General features: G+C 41.2%; 1 protein-coding gene across 15 annotated transcripts in view; it reads right to left on the bottom strand.

Annotated features, from left to right (window-relative positions):
• The window catches only part of LOC126918311 (AF4/FMR2 family member lilli), a 169130-nt gene that overhangs the window by 11135 nt on the left and 137559 nt on the right, over positions 1-20436 (bottom strand). For all 15 annotated transcript variants that reach the window (XM_050726027.1, XM_050726032.1, XM_050726031.1 and 12 more), the window contains 4 exons: positions 18387-18420; positions 2655-2709; positions 2401-2453; positions 1455-1971 (listed from right to left, as the gene is read on the bottom strand). In XM_050726027.1, coding sequence (XP_050581984.1) covers positions 1455-1971; positions 2401-2453; positions 2655-2709; positions 18387-18420 — 659 coding nt within the window. The remainder of the gene's footprint in view (positions 1-1454; positions 1972-2400; positions 2454-2654; positions 2710-18386; positions 18421-20436) is intronic.

Below are 20436 nucleotides of genomic sequence, written 5' to 3' on the forward strand. Positions count from 1 at the left end.
CCTATAACTCACAGGATAACTCTCCAATTTCCAAGAACTCTTACTGAACTCGTACAACTCTCTCACCTCTTCAACAATTTTTACAGAATTCTTCGGGTTCTCAATAATACCGAACTTTTAGGAAGATAACATATACAACACACATTCCTGCCACGTGCAGCCACATTTCCACGCGATACTCACCTCTCGATCGATACTCTAAAATCTATAGTCTAGATTCCAGATTTTGAGTTCCTTACTCTAGAGGTTGCAAAGTACTTTTGAAAGATCGTTATGGCTTTTTCGAGTTGAAGATTTTCGAATGTCTATATACCGTTATTGCGTACGCTCAATAATCTTAAGGAATCATCACAAATTTTGGCGTTGTCATAGTTAGGATCCTTCAGAACAAACAGATATCTTTTATTTCAAGTGTTCCTTAAATTTATTGTCTGTTTGAGGAAGATATAAGAAAGTTGGGTTTTCCTACGTTCGGTATATCCTGCTAGCAACTTTCTCTCGAGGGCGGCTTAGACCCTTCCTTGTCCAACAACCTTATTTCTATACAATCAGAAACAATGACTATTACTCTTCATATACCTATCCAAAATTGTCATGAACAAATCCGATGGTCCTGCACGCTAGACATCCATCACTAGCTTTCATCCGCCACAGCATTGTCACCGAACTTCACTGGTTTTACATCTTTAGATCAGTCAATATCTCTAGATTAATTTTCTATCTTTAGTACAGTCACATCTCTTGATCGAGTTCTACCCTTAGTTCAATCGTCTAGTTAACTTATACCTAAACGCACCGAGCGTAACTATCTGTGTCTACAAATTGTTGGAATAAACTGCAAATTGTAACCCGTTAACTTAGTGTATACTCAATTCAATCTCCTCTATTATCCTAATCGAAATAGCGGATCGATCATTTCGTAGCGTCGATTGCATAATCGTAACGGGAATTTACGACTCTTGTTGATGCGCTTCCTCGCGATCGCGTCTCTCCGTGAACGGTCGAACAACCATAAATAAATGTATTGCGCTTATATCAACAAGAGAAAACGAGTTATCTCATCGCTTGGTAGCTAATCAACTAGAAATATACTTTCTTTATTGAAAAATTCCCTGTTTTGTGTCTGGAGTCTACTAAAGATAAAGCCTGTTAAAGATATCATTGCAGATACAAGCGCAAGGACTAAGACAAACCTAATTGAGATAGACTTATCTTTGTTGACTTTTAACTCTGTGATTACACCCGGTTAATAAGACGAAAATATTTCATTGAGAAAAGAAATCCAGTTGAACAAAAATCGAGAAATTCTGCTCTAAGTCGAACGTTCGTCATCCGCTCGATCCTCGTTCGTTCGTCATTCCAACGAATTCTCACTTTCGCAATACGAAAGCATCATGTGTGTTAAGAGGTCAAAAAACACCAACATAGATGTCAACTGCAGATGAAAACTATACCTGAGCTTGCTTGTTTTCCGAATTCTGTTCCCCGTGAGACATGTTGGTCTTATTGAAGAACGAACTGAGATTCCATCTCGGTTTTGATTCCTCGATCGCAGGCGGCGGTTCTTCGATCAAATTTTCGTTCTTTGGTGATACCGATGGAGGAGTGGAAGGGCCTTTGGTAGGTTGGGTGCCGGTTTCATCCTCAGAATCATCGCTGCTGTCAGATCCGGAATCAGAGCCGGAATCAGAGCTTGAACTGGCGCTACCGGAACTCTGTGGAGCCTGAACGGAAGGACTGGGTGGCCTTTGATGCGTCGTTGGACTTGGAGTGCCTTTCGATTGCAACGGGCTCACCGGTGGAGGTGAGAGCACTTGCTCAGGAGTTAATTGCTTCGGCGGTGACGCAGGTCTGATTGGACTCAGTTGTCTCGTGGGTGACAGAGGACCCACCGGTGACGGACCCATGGGTGACATGGGTGCCAAGGGTGGCGGGGCTGGTGTCATCGCTGGTATTAGGGGTGTTGATAAACTGTAAACATTAGTAATAATATTCTAATAAATACAAATTCGTGAAATGTTCAACTTTACGTCTGAGTAAATAAAATTTGTCGGTTCTAAACTTAAAACTTATTATTGTTATTTTTAGACTAAAATATAACAAAGCAGTTGGAATTATTTGTTGTTTAAAATTGCTCCTTTTCTATCTTTAATCTAACTTAGATTCCAAGTTCTGTTCGTTAATAGATTGAGTTGTTGAACGTAATAACATGGTAAAAATAGCGAGAGTAATAAATTCAAGCTGAGGAATAATATAGTCCTTGTATACCGTCCTGGTAGGATGATAAAATAAGTTGATAATTAGCTATAAATAGGTGGGCGCATTAATTTTGGATGGAGATAATGGAACCGTATAACAGGAGTATTAATTAGCGATCGTATTGATAAACGGGATACTTACTCGACCGTGAGGTCTGGGCTTCTGTTTCCCCTTGCCGTTCGCGATGACGTTTCCTGTGGAAGAAAAACGGAACGATTACCAATTAATTTTATAACATCACTGTGATCGCGATCTTCAGCCGCGTTTCTCTCTAACCGAACTTTTAATCCAACAATTGTTACAAGTACGAATTAATTAATATAAATGCTACAAATTCAATAATAATCCCACAAAATAGAATATTATGGTATTCAATAATTTAACGATATTATTACCTTGTTTGTCTCATCGTCGCTGTCCTCGGATAAACTCAAGTCCCGCTCCAAATCCCTGTAACAAGAATGAACAAAGATTTTTAGTAAAATACCAGAAAATAAAAGAAAAAAGAAATTAACGACTTTATCAAAAGCAGCATACAAAAAAGAAGTCCAATAGGGCCATTTTCATCCATTAGCGAGTGTGCAAAGATCATTATTTTTATAAACATCTATAATTATCCAAGTTTTTGACTTTTAAAGAAAATAAATATATCTCAGTGTCTTGTCTAGAACAGCAGCAGATTATACTGCAGTTATTGTCGTTTGAAAGAAGAACAAGCTTTCACACGCATTTCCCAAAGAAATTATTCAAATCCCCAGAAATACACTGTTGCAAATCTGTAAAATATTGTATGTAGATTGACGAACTGCTTAATCATTTTAACCACTGTTTTAATTAAGGAAAAAGAAATTTTAGTATTTCTGATGTTAAATAGAATTGATTGTTAATCGTTCATCCGCCGAGTAAGGCTCGTTAATCGCGACAGCGTATTATACGAAATCATCGGGAGTGGAAACAGAGGCGGAAAAAAAACGAATCGAGCCGGTTCTCTTCGAACGAAGCACTTTCGATTAGAATCAACAAGAAAAAGAACGCGGACGCGGAGAAGAAACGCGTGCCGAGTTCACCGACGCGCGGTGCAACCTGTAGAACACGAACGACGCGAGAGGCTTAGGTAGGAAACAATCGTTCATTGATCTCTGAAACCGCTGTTTCACTTCGCCTCTCCGCCGTTGGCTTCTTTGTCACTCAACAGCCCGCGTGTTTCTTGCTTTCCCTGCTCACACTTTCGCTTTTGACTTCCATTAACATCCGATCGGTACAGTATTCGATTATGTGGTACACATACCATTATACGATCTAATGCAATGTATGATATCATATCATTGTACGAAGCGGAGAATATTCTATTACATGACACGTTATAAATTGGAGCGATATTCGAAAGACGAGGTAAAATTTACTGGATGTGAATTCGTAGATTTTTATAGCGCGATACCCGTGTACTTTCTATAACTTTCGTTTTAGTGGACGCTGGATTATTCTTGTTATAAACGACGAATATTTCGTTTCATAGCGATGGAAATACTGTTACCCATATGAGATAATTAATATAATATAATTATAAATATAACTGAGAAAGTAGGAAACATGAAATGCTATACATTAAAAAATAGAATGGATAAAAGTTTGATGCATTTCTACAGATACATCGAAAATATTAAAACAACAAAAGATGTGAGATCACAATACCTCGTTTTATACAATGCGCAGCAAAATACCAAAATTACTGTAGTAAGTTTAGAATCGTGCTTGTAGATTGCAGCGTACATGATGTACGTGGAACGAGAAGTTTGACACTTGCATACCAATGTACGTAACCAAAGGTAGCAACATTCTAATTTAACCGGTGAATCGGTGAACGACAATAGCAGTGCGTCGTCAAGCATCGTAAACGCGCATCAGCGAGCGTAAAGAAGGAGAAAAATAAAGAAGAGGGTCCTTTCACCCTCGATCGGCGAGGCACGCGAGAGGCGGCGACGCCACTCTAAGAACGGGTAAAGTGCAGCGAACAGGGGGGGAATGGAAAGCAGCGAGAAGAGTAGCTATGGGGAGGCAACGAGAAAAGAGAGAAGACACGGTCTGCGAGATAAAGAGGGAAAGTATACGCGAAGCACCGAACGCGGATGTACGAAGGTTCATCGACCCTAAACACGCTGTCCTGCGCGTCCTCGTCGATGCCTATGGATATGGCCGACTAGCCGTGCCTAACCTCGGGTTTAGTCTTCTCTCTGCTTTCGTGAATTTTTCGTCTAGCGGGAAAAAAAGCAAAAAGAAAAGAAAAGAGAAAAAAAGACCCTTTTCGTTTTATCGTGCCACGTCCTCTCTTCCTTCGCTCAACAGGCAACACACGGAATAGTAGAAAATTGTCGAATCGTGAGATCAAACCGGAATTCCATTCACCCTTGGATTTTATTGATTTATTAAACGAGATTCAGTTAGAAGTTTTGATTGACTTTGAAACTACAACGAGCTTCGAAAGCTACGGGTTGGAAATGGTGGAATAGCAAAGGAGAATAAAGTGGCAAAATCGGCGAACGAACACACGGTTTAACGATCGTGGATTGCGACCTCGTGGGAACCCTTTCAATTTCGACGCCATGCCGTTCGTTACCTTCGACGGATTCTTCGCCTCCCCCCCTCGGGAAACGACAGCCGCTTTATCTTCTATCGGAGCGCGAAAGAACCAGGGAGGTACAAACTGGCGTTTAGCAAAGTTCAACGATCTTATTCTCCGCAGATTTCTTCTCTTCTTCTTCTTCTTCTCCTTCTTTTACTTCTTCTTGCGAACGTTCCGCGTGTCGGAACGATATGATAGTCTGAAGATCGGGACGAGCTGCTTTAAATTGCTCCAGGTAGCGAGCCAAGGCATATATACATGTACTATATATGTCTGTAGAAATCAAATTAAACATTTTGTGATAATATAAATTTAGAACTTTGTTTATCGGAACTTTGGTGGGTACAAGCAATTCGTACAGCTAGTTTCTGTAATAACGCACGACTTTGATCAAAAACGAGATGTTTCGATAAGAATCAAACACGCTACAAAGTCCAATTTAATTCTAGCAGATAGTGGAGAGTTTCCTGAATACATCGGTGCAAGAAAAGTTGTCAAGTTTTCTAGATATCGCAAATCAAAATTCATATTTGGCAATGTAATATTGATACGTTCGCGTTTAGACAAGTGTATTCAACCTGCGGGAGTTCGTTTAAAATTCATCCAAAATTGCTGTACGATATTGTACCAAGAGGAATTTTTGACGGCTATTCATTAGGAGAAACTGAAGTTCGAATAAGGGATACATGGATGGACCGAGTTTATAGCTCGGGAAGAAGAGTTCATGACCATTCAAGGTTTAGAGCGAACGTGACAGAATGCGTGCTAAGAATGTCTACGTAGTTCGTTTGAAGTGAGTGAAAGAGATTGTAAAACAGAGGATACAAGGACATAGATACATTGCCGAGTTAGTTCTTGAACAGCAGTCATTGTGTCGGAAGCTGATGGCAAGGCGAGAAGGAAAACGGTACTCGCGGTTGGAATCCATTTCCATTTGTCAGCGCGTTAACGCGGCCCCGTCATTGCGGAAAAGGAGCAGAACCTGTTTGCCTGAACCCGGGGAGGCAGACCTTCTTTAACCTCGCGTGATCCGCCGCGAGTTTGCAACGAGGAACAGGCCAGCCGCGTATACGCGCGAGAACAGCGAACCAGCAACACAGTGGCGACGTAGTCGCGTTACGAAAAGGGAGCGACATATCCGGCTCCTTTGGGAACCGGCGCGAATCATTTCCGGAGGAAAATGAAAAAGAAAGGTCCATGACATTATTACGAGGTCGTCCTTTCATCGAATTAAACGCTTTGACGACGGCCCCGTGTAATTGGCAACGAAAAAGAGACCGGAATTTCTCGCGAATCTCTTCGGATCCCTTCTCTCTTGCTGGCTGCCGTTCAATGGAATATTTTATTCGTACGGGAAATCCGGTTATCCGGTTTCGTTGGGATTTAAACGTTTGGTCTTCTCGACGAATCGCTGGGATACGATCTATTTTCTATCGCAGGGCCGTTCGAACCAGATTCGTCTCGGGCCTCCGATCGATTCTCTCTCGGAATTCACGCAGAATGGACACGCCACATTGTTCGGAGGACGAGGCTCTGAAGATAGGCAGATAGAGAGAGAAAGAGAGAGTCACGCGTGTCCATTGTCTCGATAATTGAAGCGTCGCTAGACATTTACCGGGAACGAGACGAGAGGATTTTAAAAAGAGGTAGAACGCGATTCAAGTGCACGAGTATACGTGAAGAGAGGCACGAGGCGCCCATTCGGATCGCTCCAGCGAACAATCGTTCGTCGGTGTTCGCCTATTATCCATTAGCTCATCTGCCAGTCTCTATCAGTCCGCTCTGGCGACGGCACGTGCTCCTGCCTGCCTGGAACACGCTCGATGAATCTCGGCCGCAAAGAGTGCCACCATTGCGAGAATTAATTAAGCCGGGTAAACGGCGAGGAGCACGTAAGCAAACGAACCGCTTAGAGCGCAGTTTACCTAATTACTGAATCCGAACGGTTGGGAACCGAGTCGGAAACAGGTTGGAGAGCAGACTAGCATCGTGTCGCCGACTCAGGAAAACGGTGATTTCGCGGATTTACAGAAATTTTTTATTGTAGTTTTTAAGAATGGTTAGTTCGAGCCGTTTAATCTTTAGAGTGTTCCGGCTGGATATATAAATTCGACGAAAATTATCATTGGCACCTAAGGACGAATTTAATCGCTTAGACTGATATAACTTGAACCACGATATGGCAAGATTGTCGATCAAATTATTGAACGATACTTTGGATTACAGGTCTATTTAGATTCGTACATTATACTTTGATACGAATGATATTTAATGAAATATGCGTACAAAGTATCATTTTGATTTCTAATAACGTTAAACAAGATTTCAAGCTGTATACGTCTTGCGGAAGAGATTCGATAATGATCATCCGTAATCTCAAGATTACGTTACAAGGGAGAGAGATCATCGAAATCGACGACTCAGCGAATCCAAAAGAGAACTACAAACAGTTCGTAGAAACAGTAGACTATTGCAATTAAAGCGATTTTCAGGTGAACGATGAGGCTCACGCGGCGCTTCTCCGTGTTGCGTAATAATTAAAGCTAGGAGTGCGCCTCGGACGAAGCCGTGGATCGCGATGCGCCTGGTAGGCAATTCGTAAAACGGGAATCGCATTCCTCGTTCCATGCGCATTTATAGACGGTGGCGGTCGCAGACTGCGACAGTAAGTTCTGCTAGCTATTAAAACAGGGACGATGAGACGCAGGAAATATGGAAGGAGGTCGCCGGTGATGTAGAAGGCCGATGGAGGACGATGGAGGGTGAGAGCGGTGGAATCGTTGGAGGTGGCGATGAAGTATAGAGGGGAGAGACCAGAGTGGATAGAAGAGAGAAAGGAACGAAGTCAGTGGTAGTGGCACGTAGAATTTCACCAGGCAGACTAGCAAGCTGCCTGTTGCGAATAACTTCGGAAGTTCCAGCATGTATACCAGTGTGTTTCTCTCTCGGTCTGCTATTTCCTCTCTCGTTCTTGTCGCGGCAAAGCCTTCTGTCTCCTCTTAACTCGACCCGTCTCTTTTCGTCCTTCGACGCCTCATTCTGTCTCTCTTTCGTTGCATACTACCTCCCTGCCTGCCTCTCTGCCCGCACCGCTAGCTCAGTTCCTCCTCCCGTATCTCTCCTCGTTCGTTTTTAACCCCCTCTGTACGCGTTATCCAAGCCTCGCCACAGATATATACTCGTTGCGTCTCCGTCACCAAAACCTCCCCTCGCGTCTCAACCCCCTCTAAGCTCCCTTTTTAACCCCTTATTACTTCCCCTTGCTCCACCCGCGATTCGATTCCGTCTCTCTTTCCTCCGCTCCCTCCCCCACACAGCCCCCTTCTTCACCGCATCCTCCACACGGTTTCACCGGTTATCGGTGTCTCGTTTCGGCTCGCCTTCAACCCCTTACTCGCTTTTTCCCTCGTCCGCTTTACCTTTTCTGGTTACACGCTATCTGCATCCGAGTTACCTTCACGAGCTGCAGTCGCTACACACGCTACCTTACTCCCACCTCAACCAGGACCGCCCTTTCTCACTTTGCGCGTCACGAACGTCTATCTCAGCGTCTTCGTCCTGCGTCTCTGTCCTTGCTACCAACCCTTCAATTTCATTCCCTCCTACCACGTAGTTTCCGGATACGCCGCATGTGCGAGCACGCCGTCTGCGAGAAGCCACCACGCATCTGTCGACCGTTTTTCGATGGGGGAAAGCACGCGTACACCGACGACGTCGAACGAGGAGCCGCGTCGACGATAATTTTGGTGCGAGCAGTTGTTTAAGCAATTGATTTCACGATAGGTGCTTTGAGACGTAGTTGTGTGTTGGTAAAGAGTAGCGACTTTTGCGGGGAAATTATTTTACTTGTGTTATAAGAGCACGATGGATTACATGGGGAAATACACACGAACAGGCTGACGAACGATAAAAATTGACGCGCGGTTAGATCTCTAGAACGTGACCTTCACAGGGTTTTTTCAGAGCCTTCGCTGGGTCGAATAAATGTCAGCATGATCTGTGCCCTTTCTCAACTACCATCTCAAACATTTTTATATCTTGTACATCTTTCCAGTTAAATTGGATATATTAAATATACAGTATGTATCCATGCACGATAGTCATATTGCCAATCAAAGGGGTTGTTGCAATAGGAAACAGCTCCCACAGGCCTTTCCAATAATTTAAGTAAATCAACAAAAAACAATTAAAAATCAAGTACATAGATGCTGCTTCTCAAACATGTTATAAATTCGTAGTTAATATTTCTAATAATAAACTTTTGAACTTTTGAACACAAAACCTATCCTTTCTCTTCCAATAAATACGATTTCAATAACGATAAACCGTTCCATGTGCCAATATTATTAATTGGAAAATTATTGTGCAGGAGGATTTAGTTTGTAAGTTAATATCGTGTATTCGATATCGCGCGAAAAGAAATCGTTTAAATCGAGCCTAGATCGTTAGAAGCAACACGAAAAGGGATGAGTATCAATGGTGTCGGCAGATTCGAGGCGATGCGGTAGAGAGAGTCAATGAACGCGACGAATCCAAGGTACATAGGATTAAACGATTAGCCTTTAATCGTCGAACCATAGAATTGTCAGAGGAAGCTACGAATCTCGTCGACTATGCCTGGAAAAAGAATCGCGGGACCGACCGCGTACAATACACCGGGGGAAATTGAATTTTTCGCGTAGGATAACCTTCTCAGAATTCACCACCAGCGTCAAACGCAGGCCACAAAACACCCACTGCTTTTTGTTATGAAATTCTTGAATGTCGTGGCTGTTCAAAGTTTTCGGGGTGTAAGATGTGTTTGCAAAGAATTTTATACCAAACGTTTCGCTAATATCAGTGGATATGAAGCCGTGGAAGCTACATATTGTAGCTGCTGTGCTATCTAAACGACGATATGACATTTCTTAGTTTCGCGAATACTTCTAATATTTATTTATCGTCGATATTTTCAGAGACTTAAAATTACAGCAGTTAAATTACAATTGTTAAATTACAGCAACTGCTGAATCAATTGTCAAGAAAGATACCAATATCTAAGTCAAGTCCAAATGTTCACGTTGTTTATTTGATAAAAGAAGATAAGTGTTCACGAATTAAGTGAATACAATTATAGATCTTTTAGATGTAATAATTTTTTCTTTAGAGATCTCCTATCTTTCTACGTGCTTTTTCGATTCTTTTCAAAATAAATTATATCGTATGTACATTCGAAGAGCACAGGAAAAAACGTGATAAACTTTTGTGTTCTATAGTAAAGTAATCTTAAAAGTCTACGCGCTATCAATCGAAACCGTACTTCTGGTACTTGTCTTTTATTTAATCTTGAGAGGATTACAATGAATATTCGCAAATTCAAATTTTATTACGTTGAATCAGAGGATCTATCGAACGCGAGAGATACCGATTAATGCCAATATCGGCGATAGCTGAAGTATTTAGATAAAAGAACAGTCACGTTCATCAAATTTTCAATATACTTTCAACATAAAGCACCTGAACAATTTGATTATCTTATTAGTTGCATATGAGAACGTATTGTGCCGAAATAGGAGACAAGACACGAAATTTACCTAACGCGTTAAAAGCGAAAAGTTGGAGGAAAAAATCAAATTTAAAATTATCGATGGTCTAGAATCCAAACTAAATTTATATTACTGAGAAGTTTCAACGAGGCAAACGGCGGTCAAAAGTAATCCGGTAGCGAGAATTGCAGCGGAGCTTCTTTGCTTTTGCAATTAGCAGTCGATAGGATTTAATTCTCTCGTTGTTTGTGACACGCGTGTCGCTGGTCCGTCGACGACCGAGTTAATTTCGTGCCGGCCGCGAAAATAGACGCGCGCGCTGCAAATCAAACGGTACCCAACGCCCCAAACGCTGCGCCGTCGATCGACGCGACGTCGCGACGGTGAAAAAGTTGCGTCCTCGCAATATCAGCGCGAAACCAACTATCCACCTGTCCCTCCGCCCTTCTATTAATAAAACTCGGTCGGTTTTACGGGAAACCGCGGCTCGTTTATTTCAACGAGGATCGTTGCATTGTGCAATTCTAACTTATCCCGCTTTCATCCCCTTTTCAAGAAATTTTTAGCGAAATCTGTTAAAAACGATGACATTCTCGATCGCCAGATAGATATAGCGTGAAAATAAATGAAAGTTTCATGGTAATTCGTTCTAGTAAGGGAAATTCGTTTCTGACAAAGATGATTAATTGCTATTATTTGCAAGTAATTTGTGAGAATTCTTTCTCTGTGAATAATTTCCTATTATCAAAAGTACGAGTCAAACGTTCTAGGATAGGATCTATAATTTAACAAAAATTAGCTCTTGTTAATTATTGACGTTGTCAAGCGTATTTACGGGAAAAGTGTTAATACGAGCCTTAGAATAGTCTAAAAGCGTCAGTTATAAACGTTAGTATGTGAAATCGTCAAACGTTCTAGATAATTAGATAAGATTGTCGTAAATTTGTTAACAATAATTTGTTGAAATGTATTACCGAGTAAGATACATAAAGTACAGTGATTTGAAGAAGTATCGCGTGCGAAATGGTTAACCCATTAAGCAACATTTCAATTGCAATATGTTTTCGATCAATTTACATTATCGGATTCAGTTTTTCCCGTAGTGTGAAGGGAAATTCCAAAGATCGATCCAATTAATCTTTATCGTCACTTAGATTCTATTATTTCCTTCAACTATATTCTACGATTTAATGAAATTTAAAGAAACTAAAATACATAATCGCAACGATGAAATATTATGAAATTGCTTGAATCTTAAGGGATCGGATAGATCGATTCCACGTTTATCGGAAGTCGAATCGCGAGAAGTTACAACGTAAACACTGAGAGCAAACGAATCGACGTACGGAGGGTCGGGAAAATGGCGTGCATGAAACGCGAGCGTATTTCGCGTTTCCACGCGAATCGCATAATCAACGATGCGCATCGTCTGTGTATCGTCGGCTTAAACGGCTGGATTCCGTGAGAACGAGGTTCGAGATAAATTGAATAACGACACGCTTGTTCCAGTGAAATTGCTTAGGCGCAGCGTTCCGCATGGCTCGATTTAACGCCAATAAAACGATATCCAGCAACGCGACCCATCGTCGTTCCACTTTGTCCTTCCTTTGTCCTCGATGCCCGTCGACCGAGAACTTTTCCTTTTCCACCGCCCTCTCTGCCCCTCCACGGTGAAAAGAGACAACGAAAAGAGTAAGAATTTCGGGGTGTTCTCTCGGTCGCGAAGAATAGCGTGACAGAGAGGGATAACGAGATTCCTCCGACCATCGATGACGGCTCGACTGTTTTAAACGGAGCCGGAAAACCAGTTAAGAGCGAACAAACGGAGTTACGGGCCGCTGGGAGCCGCTGCTACTCTATCAACGATCAGGCTAATCCGGTTTAATCCGCGTCTTAGTTAACACCATGGAAAAGCCGTGGCACGTCCTTAGAGACAGACGGTTAAAGCTTCTTCTCCCACGTTCCATTTGCGCCCTTTCTCCGACTGCCCGCTTCAAGTCACGACCTTCCACGCATACATTACAACCCCTAGGGATTTCGTACGACTTCTCTCAAGAGTACAAGTGGTGGGAAGAATATAGAGAGGTTACGAATTGAAGCGTTAAGAAGACATAGATATCGATTGGTATAACGGTAGCTAGACGTTTGTACACGTGTATGCGCGTAGGTAGATACTATAGAGATATGTTTATCAGATGTGAATCAGTGCTCCGAAGAGGAAACGTATTGAATTTCCGATTAGAAATGTCATTTGTGAATCGATATTTAAAGCTTCTACTGACTTAAATTTCACTGTATTAATTCTCCGTTGCTTCTTACTCTACGGTAACTATTGTATCGCAGTTGTAGACTACGTGTACTCGACTGTACTACACTAGTTGTAGACTATGTGTACGTGTATTCTATATCGGTACGTAAGTAAGTACTTACACTTGGATTAAATTCAAGTTACTGCAAAATCTAACAGTATCCGGATACTTACGATCAATAAGTTTTCTTTCCGGTAGAGGTACGAGTGATGTTCGTAGAGAAAAACTACAATTGGAACTAGTATCGAAAGGCGTCGGTTAAAGTAAAAAGATTAATTGACTCTATCCTCGGAACAAATCTTTGCGAGGAACAAATACGAGACGAGACGAGTGTTAGTTTTGCTAAAAGTCATTCTTACGAGAGGTAACAAAGACAGTTAATAGAGGGTGTCTAGAGCTTTATCCCATGGTTAAGTAAGTATCACGGAGTTTATTATTTTACCTGATAACCAAGATCGACGAGCAACGGAGATTCTTTGGAAACTCGCGCGACACGAGTATACTTTAATCGAGCCAAGATCCCGGCCCGAAAGGTCAGAAGTTAATTTGATAATTTCGATTAATTTTACGAGAAGAAGCTTATCCCCAGGGTAATGATCGTCTATCCCCCCTCAACGCCTTTGCTCGCATTTCCTCGGCATGAAAATTGAATTTAAGGAATTACGCGGCGTCGTTTCCATCGAACGACAGAGTTTCCATGAATCCCATTAGCCCTTCCTGTAAACGATACTTCTAATTAACCGACTCCGACCGAGTCGTCACGATTGAACGTCGCAGATCTTCTTCCATGGGTTCGGTGATTTATTAACATTTTCAGCGGTAAGTATTGAAAATGTAGGTGTGTGAAAAATGAAGTTTGTTTAACGAGGTAAGAATTTCTCCATTAGATGGTATACTGTAGAATATAATATAACGTTGAATGTAACATTTATCAAACTATGGACGGAAATGGAATTTGAAAATTGTTGAGATTACGTGTTAAAGACAGTAGTAAAATACAATGTGCTAGGTTAAGCCAGAATTTACATCTTAAATTTACCGCCAGTAAGATGCAAAATTTCATTTTTAATTTTCTTTCTACGACGATATACGTACTACAAGACACGAATAAGCGTAATTATTACGATATAATATAGCACTTATAGGTAGAACGTAAACTCCGACGAATGGACTTGGACACTTTCTATATTGCAAAATGTCATTTAGTTTCTATAACTGGCGAATACTTATAAAATTCACTGTTTTGAGAAAACGGAAATATCAACAGCAAATAACTATGTATCTCTATTTGTACGACCATGTCGTTGAAAGTGTTAACAAGTAATCATACAACGTATACCCACTCGAATCGCGGTAGTGATCGAGTTTAAAAAATAAAACGATGATATCGATAAGTATTGAAGTTCTATGACATCAGCTGCGATTCCTCGAAAGATCGAGCGGATAGCCGCAGATTATCATTTTCTAGAGCCATAAATATGCGAAACATGTTTATCAAGGCGAAGTCTACGTAAGTATGCGAGTAGCTAAACCAATAAATCATTTGCACGCAAACGTGATAACCGTCTGGCTAGAAAAATAAGAGAGATCAGCGAAGGAAAAGACAAAGATGGGAAATAAAAAATTGTCGTTTTATCACGACTCGAGGCAGGCAACGAAATCCCTTATCGTTTTGCACAGAGTCAGGAGCCCAACGTTATCGGAATTGGACAAGGCCGTGGGCCGGTTGACTGATAATGCACGAACCTTATTGCATATCGTCGTTCTACTACAAATATCGTCTCATTCCTTGTTTCGTCTTACCGCGTAACGGGAATCTGAAACGTCACCGAATTTCTATCCGGCAACAAAATTTTATCGTGAGATTCGTAACAGAAAAAGTTCTCGTCGAGCTTCACGACTATTTGAATAGAAACAAACTTAGCTGATCGGGAACTCGCAAAGTGATTGAATAAATGTTACGCAATGTTGTTTGGCTCTGTAAAGTTATTCCATAAAAATAACTCTTATCGTGATTTCACAACTTTGTAATTTAATTAAACACGTCGAGGAACGAGATTGAAAATACACGTCAAGATTTATAATACACAGTGTCACGTGGAGATTTAACTGCACGTGGCAAGAATACACGTTGTACGTGTGGAATCTTTAAAAGTGTGGTACGATTGAAAATGTCAGTGAATCGTCGATAGTTCGGAGACTCGATTCGCGTTTGAAGTCACTTTCTATTTCTAGCGAATTTTTAATTACTTGACTAGTGTAGCTATCAAATGTAGCACCATACATTTCACGTCTCAAATGCCATTATATTCGACCTTATTATTAATATCTATATTCAAAGACGGTTAAATATATCGTTATATGTATTGAATAAGCTTGCAATCCAACGTCTAAAATTTACCGTATACTCGCTGAAGAATTGGCAACGAAACAAAGTAAAAGAAAAAATCAGCGAAGCACCTGTTTATATAATAATTCGATCTTAGAGAACCATCGTAGAGACACGATGGCGATTATGGCCCAGGAAGTAATTAGGGCCGATGATACACGTCCGACTACTATATCGCGTGCATACAACCGATCGGAGCCCTCTTAAAACGAGGCGTCGAAACGGCGTGTTAATTCGAACGAGCCGACGCGTTCGACGATTCACCTCTTCCTGATTGCCATCGAACCTTTGCGAAACGCTTCATCGAATTCAATCCGCCAATCTTCATTACTCTTTGCGATTCTGACACTCTTTGACGAACTTTAACGCACCGATCGTCGCAAAATTCACTAACGAAGTTTAGTTTTCTACTACGAATTTATGTTCCGTCTGATATATAAATCACGAGACACTAAAACGGAACAAATTTATAAAATGAGAAAAAACGGAGGTTCGTAGGTGCTACGATCCGTTGAAAACGGACAGTACACATTATTTTTGCAGTTAGTTGTGGTTTTCGATCAGTTTTGCGTATTACAAAAGCTACAAGCATTTATTCATAATTGAAGAGTCGATACGTGGACGTATCGTAAAGGCGTTGATACATGCAAAACGAAAAAAGAACATTATTCGTGTTTCTATACCTTTTACTCTGTATCATATACTGAGTGGTGAAGAAAATATCGAGCTTAATTTTTCAACTATTTTCGTGCGAATATCAAATCGTTTAATGAATCATACACAAGGATTAACGACGATAGAAACCACTACGAAGAAATTAATTGTACCATTGCTTGAAACGATTGCAATTAATAACTCCTTTCGTTACACCGAGTTATTCGATGATTTCCACCAAGGAAAAACCGAATCTATTATTTTAACGACATTGGCATCACATTTACATGCGTCTTAACGTTGTAAACGATGAACTTTGCATGGTGCAAAGTTTAACCGTTAAGAAGATGCACCGTATGTAAATCTCCCACATATGTAGAAATATAAATATATAGATATACTACCACAGAGCATCAAATTGCACATCTGGCACGTGTTAAAAGACTTTAGATACGCTTTGATTTATAATTATATTAAATTATATTAGGACGAGTTGGCGAGCTCGCGAAAAATAGAGAATCGCGTAAATAACGAATCGAATTTTGTTTATGCATCATCGAATTTCGATTGTGGCGAGAAAGTCACGTCTATCGACAAGGATACGACCCAGTTCTCCATCGAGGAAGCCTGGTAGTGTTATTAAGGGCAGTTACGGTGTTCGAAAACTCACGACCAACTGTGACGCAGCGGAGAAAGAGGGATGAAAGTGGGAACGTGTCCTGCCTACCGTTCCGGGGATCGTTAATTTTCTTTCTGCCTCGATAGGAGGATGAATGCGCCGATTTCAGGAAATTGTCCCGCCTGATCTATAAAGATACCGTCCTACTAATCTTCCGCGATATTGCCCCGATTACGCTGACGCCTAATGCAGCGAGAGTTTTCACGCGTGTACTCAACAGTATATCGAATTGTATTTGTATAAACTACATATAATATATATAGTATATCATATTGATCGCATACTTTTTATCGGTGTTCAATGACATCAAATTATCGTATCATTGTACTTCATCGAAAGTTATATTTTGCGAAAGAATTGAACGAAAAATTGTGAATGTTAAATGTATGCAAAACTTTGACAAATCTAATCTACTTTATTCGTTATTTTATATATGTATACTTATGCAATATGTGTATAATTGTACACGATTGTCACAAATCTGGCGACGAGCACTATTTTGTCGCTACATATGCATTGCTCGTTATTCAATAATGTTGTGCGCGCACTATGAAAACATCTGCATCGAGCATAAACGCGTGTGGGTGTCATCGCGCGTTTTCCTCCGATTCTAATTCACATTTGCCAAAGTAATCTTCTACAAAACATGTTCCTAGCTTCGGCAACGTTATGAAGAGTATTTTCAAAAATTCTATTCTTGCTTATATGACGAAGGATCGCGAAAAGAATATCGAAAACATTGAAAGTTAAAGTCTCAGTCAGGCGACGACGTAGGAAGCTACAAAATATGGTGCACTTTGGTATGCAAACACAACAAGTATATACAGCAATATACAATTCTGATTAATCATTCACGAGGTTACCGCGATTGCATACTGCCAGTAAATATTACGTAGTCGGCGATTTCATCTCGGATTGTGGTTAAGAACCGACTCTATCTTCTAGGGTCCTTGTCACGAGTTTGCTAACAATATTTACTGTTTACGATAGAGTATATCATAAATAGCTGATCGTGCGTATCATTCGAAATAGCATGGTTCACGAAGGACAGAACAGAAAGGAAAAACAGTCGATTGCACGAGGAAAATGCATTAGACGGCGTTAGCTATGCAATCTTCGTTAAACATCGACGGTGCACTGTAAATTATACTAAAGAAACGCTTATGGAAATTCCCGGTCGAAAATCGTGTTGATGGTGAAAGATACGCGAGACTGCGGAGCGGAAGTTTCCAGGTGGGACGAGAAAACGGCGACACAGCTTCCTGTCGACACGTGGGAAACTTTCGAGCATCTTCGTCGCCCAGTTAACTCCAACGTACACGATTACGACGCGTCTATGTTCTTCTTTTTCCCAGAGTTTCGCGTTGCAACACTGTTATCGTTTACCTCGACGTAAATAGTCCGGCCGTGTTTGCCTTAGCACGCGAGGTCCCCCGGGAACCGTAGGAAAATAGCGGAAACTGACGTTGGATGCTAATCAAAAAGCAACGAGGAGGTATAAATATTTGAATGAAAAAACGATGCGATCGAAGGATGGATTTAATTGAAACGCGCCGATAAGATGGCACAGTACGGGCGCGCGCATAATTAATCTCGTCTTTGACGGATTAATTCTCGTTAAACCGGTTCCAGAGTGCGCGTCTCTAATATCTGGCGCCATCTATGCTGCGCGATATAGCGTAGCGCGTCGAGTGGATTCGTTCGTTCCTGGTCTCGTTAAACACGTCCTCGAGTGGAACGAGATTCGCGAAAAATCCGCATCATCCATCAACGTTCTACCGGCGGCATTCGTGATTTTCTCGTAGATGATTAGCTGGCAGGAATCGATAGATTCCATAGAGAATAATAAAATGCAACGCGGCGATTTTAATGCCACGACATTCTGACTGCCGAACGGATGATCGATCAAGTATTCAAGTATAAACGTTCAAGAAATCAATGGAATACTTACGCCGATAGCCTGCTGGCGGCTTGTCTCTCGCGCTCTGAAACAGAAAGAAAAAGGGATGGTAATTAGCATCGGCTAAGTTAATTAACGTCTGATTATCGACGACCAAGGACAAGCGACGAGACGGAGGCAACCAAACCCGATCCTATCGTTTTGTCTAACATAATGATATCGTTATGTGGATATACGTCCACAGTACATCTGACAAGAAAGCGATAACCGCTCCATTTGTCGATAACGGATGCAGGAAAATAGAAAAAATGCGGTCGCTTACGCGATCGGTCAATCGTTTACCTTGTCCTTGATTTCCGATAAGCGTGACTCTGACGCGAATTTTCTGACGTTGAATTGAAAATAAGTACGCATGCATACATTATAGGTGCACAAGTTCGCTGGAATCCGGTGCTACCTTGCTCTTTGCCAGCGATGCATCTTAAATCAATTACTTATTACGCAAACGCGCGCAAACAGCATGCATAATCACGCTCGAATCGTTGAATTATAACTGCAACGATCGTTTCTAACTATACCACGGCAATTTTCACATCTACCGAGGGAAAAATTATTTTCATACGACGATCGTCCTCGACGACGCTCGTGATAGACGGCTTCTTTCATCTTGCTCGAACTAGCGGACATCAATTGTGGAACTGTGAAAGCAATGGTGCGCGCGAGGGAACGTAAAATTTTTCGAGAGATCCCCGAGCGAGGATCAATTCGTTCGACGTAACTTTTCTTGATGCCGTTGCACGACCAGCTAGCTCTCTTTCCCCTCTTAGAAACGCAACGAGCCAATGGAGAAAGAAAAGAAGAAAGGAGCTGTGACGAGCGAAGAGAGAAATAGAGAGGCAAACGCAAACCCGGTCGAGGAGGCATTGCGTAAACAATGGAAAGCGGCATGCACGCACGCACGCACGTATGAACGCACGAAGGCAAGCAAGCACAGCATGGGAAAGGGGCTACGAGCCGAGGACAGGCTGCTGGGACTGGGTCAAAGAGAGGGAGGGTGCCACCAGGAAAAGGGGAAGCTCGACCTCGACAGAGAGGGTTGCGCGTCTTAACAACAGAATTGCCACCAAATTCGATCGTAACAAGCTGCTTTCCACTTCGATCGAATAAAATTTTATTTCAAGATGTAATCGAGAAAGTGAAGATTTTAACCCGTTTAATTATTCATTTCATCATTTGCATTTGGATTATCAATCTATTAGACGTAATAATTTTTGTTAAAAATAAGTTTCGTTATATTTACACAAATACTAAACGTAATCTAATTAATTTGTTTCTTCTAACTCTTATTAAGTTGTAATATATAAAATGGCCGTTTTCTTCATTTCAGATAAATAAAAATTAGTGCTTTTCGTTCGAGTAATTGTATCAAAAGAAGTATTTCATAGAGATTGGGGGTGTAATTTTATGCGCGATTGACATTTATAGTAACGAACGTAACATACGTATAAAGAAGAACACTTCGTTTACATAACTCGTACGCGATATGCATTATACTATTCCTATCTAAATTAATAACACTGCGCCGTGGCATAAAACATTCGCTAAATCGTAATGGATATTCAAAGGCTACATTGCATCGTCTGCAAAAATAGACCTAAGATACGTCCGAGCATACGTGAGATACGAAGAAAAAAATAATTTCAGTTAAATTGTTGCAGAAGCAATTTATAAATGCACCAGTACTGATAGAATCCAGACAAAGACTCTGAAATGTTCGATCTGCCATTCCAAACGCTACAATCTAATAATTTATTTCTAATTATAGAAGATTCTAGTTAAAAGAAAATTCAGCTGGCAGATTAACGAGGAAAATAAACGTCGCCTTATCCGCACGTAGAAATATTCTTGACGGACCAAATCCTTCGACTGTATGACGTTTCATAGATGCACGCATGTATGTTGCGTTAATGAATTCCATATGTAACGCGATTAATATACGATTACCAAGTTAGACGCATCGCGATGTCCAATTAGAGGTATGATTTATCACACGATCACTGGTCGAACGAGGGACGCGCTCGCGCGAGCCTTACAACACCGC

Source organism: Bombus affinis, chromosome 7, assembly GCF_024516045.1.
Source record: "Bombus affinis isolate iyBomAffi1 chromosome 7, iyBomAffi1.2, whole genome shotgun sequence".
In the NCBI taxonomy this organism is placed as follows: domain Eukaryota; kingdom Metazoa; phylum Arthropoda; class Insecta; order Hymenoptera; family Apidae; genus Bombus; species Bombus affinis.